We start from the raw sequence: 1,500 nt of genomic DNA on the forward strand, positions 1-1,500 counted from the left end.
TGTCAGCAGTCTGGTCATTTTTTATGGTATCAAAAAAGACAAGTGTATTTGTTTGTATATGTATATAAATAATTTGTGTGTTTGAGTAATATTAGTTGTAATTGTAGCTAATGATCAGAAACCAGTGAACAAAAAGGCTTCTGTATTTTTCCAGGTCTATTTTTATGTTGCAGATGAATACAGTATTATATACTGTGGCCCAGCTGTCATGTTATTTCAAGTAAATAGGCGTTTGATTTTTTTTAAAATGTCCAAAAAAAATAAAAAAGACGAGAGTAATGATTCATTTGTTTTTTCTGTTTAGGACCATAATCAGAGTTRTGTGCTACAGTTTGGTTTGAAAAACAATTTATTTGGCTCTTGTGTTTGAAACTAAATCTGTGATATTAATTTAAAAACATTGCTGACYGATTAGAGGTCAGGTGCCTCGAGGTAAACAGCTGGTGCCATGGAGGAAATGGGGTTGAATGTATCAAAATGGAAAATATGAAAAATTGCATTTAATACATTTAATTTGCTGCCTCTTGTTCTTATATTAAAATGGAAACAAACGCACTAATTGTGCAAAATGTTCATCCTTAGATATAAAAAATGCCATGTATCTAATGTGAACWGATTCTAGACGTACATTTTGTTTGTTTTATATCGTGACATAACAACACATTTCCCTGCTCGGACAGCTCAGTGGTGTCAGGTATCTGACTGGCACTTCATAATCCACCCTGAGAGGAGAAAAGTGAGTGGTCGTCCGAGCGATGGAGGCTCGCTTTGGGAACGTTGTGTTCAGCTCCAAGTTTGACTCAGGAAACCTAGCGCGGGTGGAGAAGGTGGAGAAGGGCAGCTCAAGCCCCACCTCGGACACGGCCTCGGGTGGGAGCTGCACCTRGGGGTCACATCTTACCCCTGACTACGAGTTCAACGTGTGGACCCAGCCTGACTGTGCTGGCACAGAGCACGAGAATGGAAACAGGTCACTAATACTTGTTTATTTATTAATTCTTTTTTTTCTTCATCATTTAGACCGTGCGCTATAAATAACCGTCGCTGCTTGGCTTGATGTCTGTCAGATCGTGGTTTTATTTCAGCGTGAGGGGCGCGCTGCCTGGGAAATTGCTGAAGATTAACGTGATGAACATGAATAATCAGAGGAAGCTWTACAGCCAGGGCATGGCTCCTCTTGTACTCACGTTGCCTTGCAAAAACCGATGGGAGAGAGTTCGAGACAGACCCACAACTAAGGTAGATCCACTCTGTGTGCATCAGGAAAGTGCTGTCGACTGGGCTAGCTTACTAATAACATGCTTCTTTCTTCTTCTTTTCATCTGCTGGTTTCTAGATTGTAGATAACCAGTTCATCCTTACCTTCACCCACCGGCTGCTGGAGGCTCGAGGGGCCACCACCTACTTCTCCTTCTGCTTCCCATTCTCTTACACTGAGTGCCAGGAGATGCTGCAGCGTCTGGATGAGAGCCACCCCAACGCTGTTCACCTCAGTCCCAG

At 42.2% G+C, this 1,500-nt stretch overlaps 1 protein-coding gene across 4 annotated transcripts in view; it reads left to right on the plus strand.

The window, feature by feature from the left end:
- The window catches only part of agbl5 (AGBL carboxypeptidase 5), an 18,560-nt gene that overhangs the window by 933 nt on the left and 16,127 nt on the right, over positions 1–1,500 (plus strand). For 3 of the 4 annotated variants that reach the window (XM_014031332.1, XM_014031335.1, XM_014031334.1), the window contains exons 2-4: positions 681–970; positions 1,068–1,239; positions 1,337–1,500. In XM_014031332.1, coding sequence (XP_013886786.1) covers positions 756–970; positions 1,068–1,239; positions 1,337–1,500 — 551 coding nt within the window. In that variant the 5' untranslated portion in view covers positions 681–755. Of the gene's footprint in view, positions 1–154; positions 221–680; positions 971–1,067; positions 1,240–1,336 lie in introns of all 4 variants that reach the window. The other variant, XM_014031333.1, reaches the window with a different exon arrangement.

This window comes from Austrofundulus limnaeus, unplaced genomic scaffold (assembly GCF_001266775.1).
Source record: "Austrofundulus limnaeus strain Quisiro unplaced genomic scaffold, Austrofundulus_limnaeus-1.0 Scaffold1228, whole genome shotgun sequence".
Lineage (NCBI taxonomy): Eukaryota > Metazoa > Chordata > Actinopteri > Cyprinodontiformes > Rivulidae > Austrofundulus > Austrofundulus limnaeus.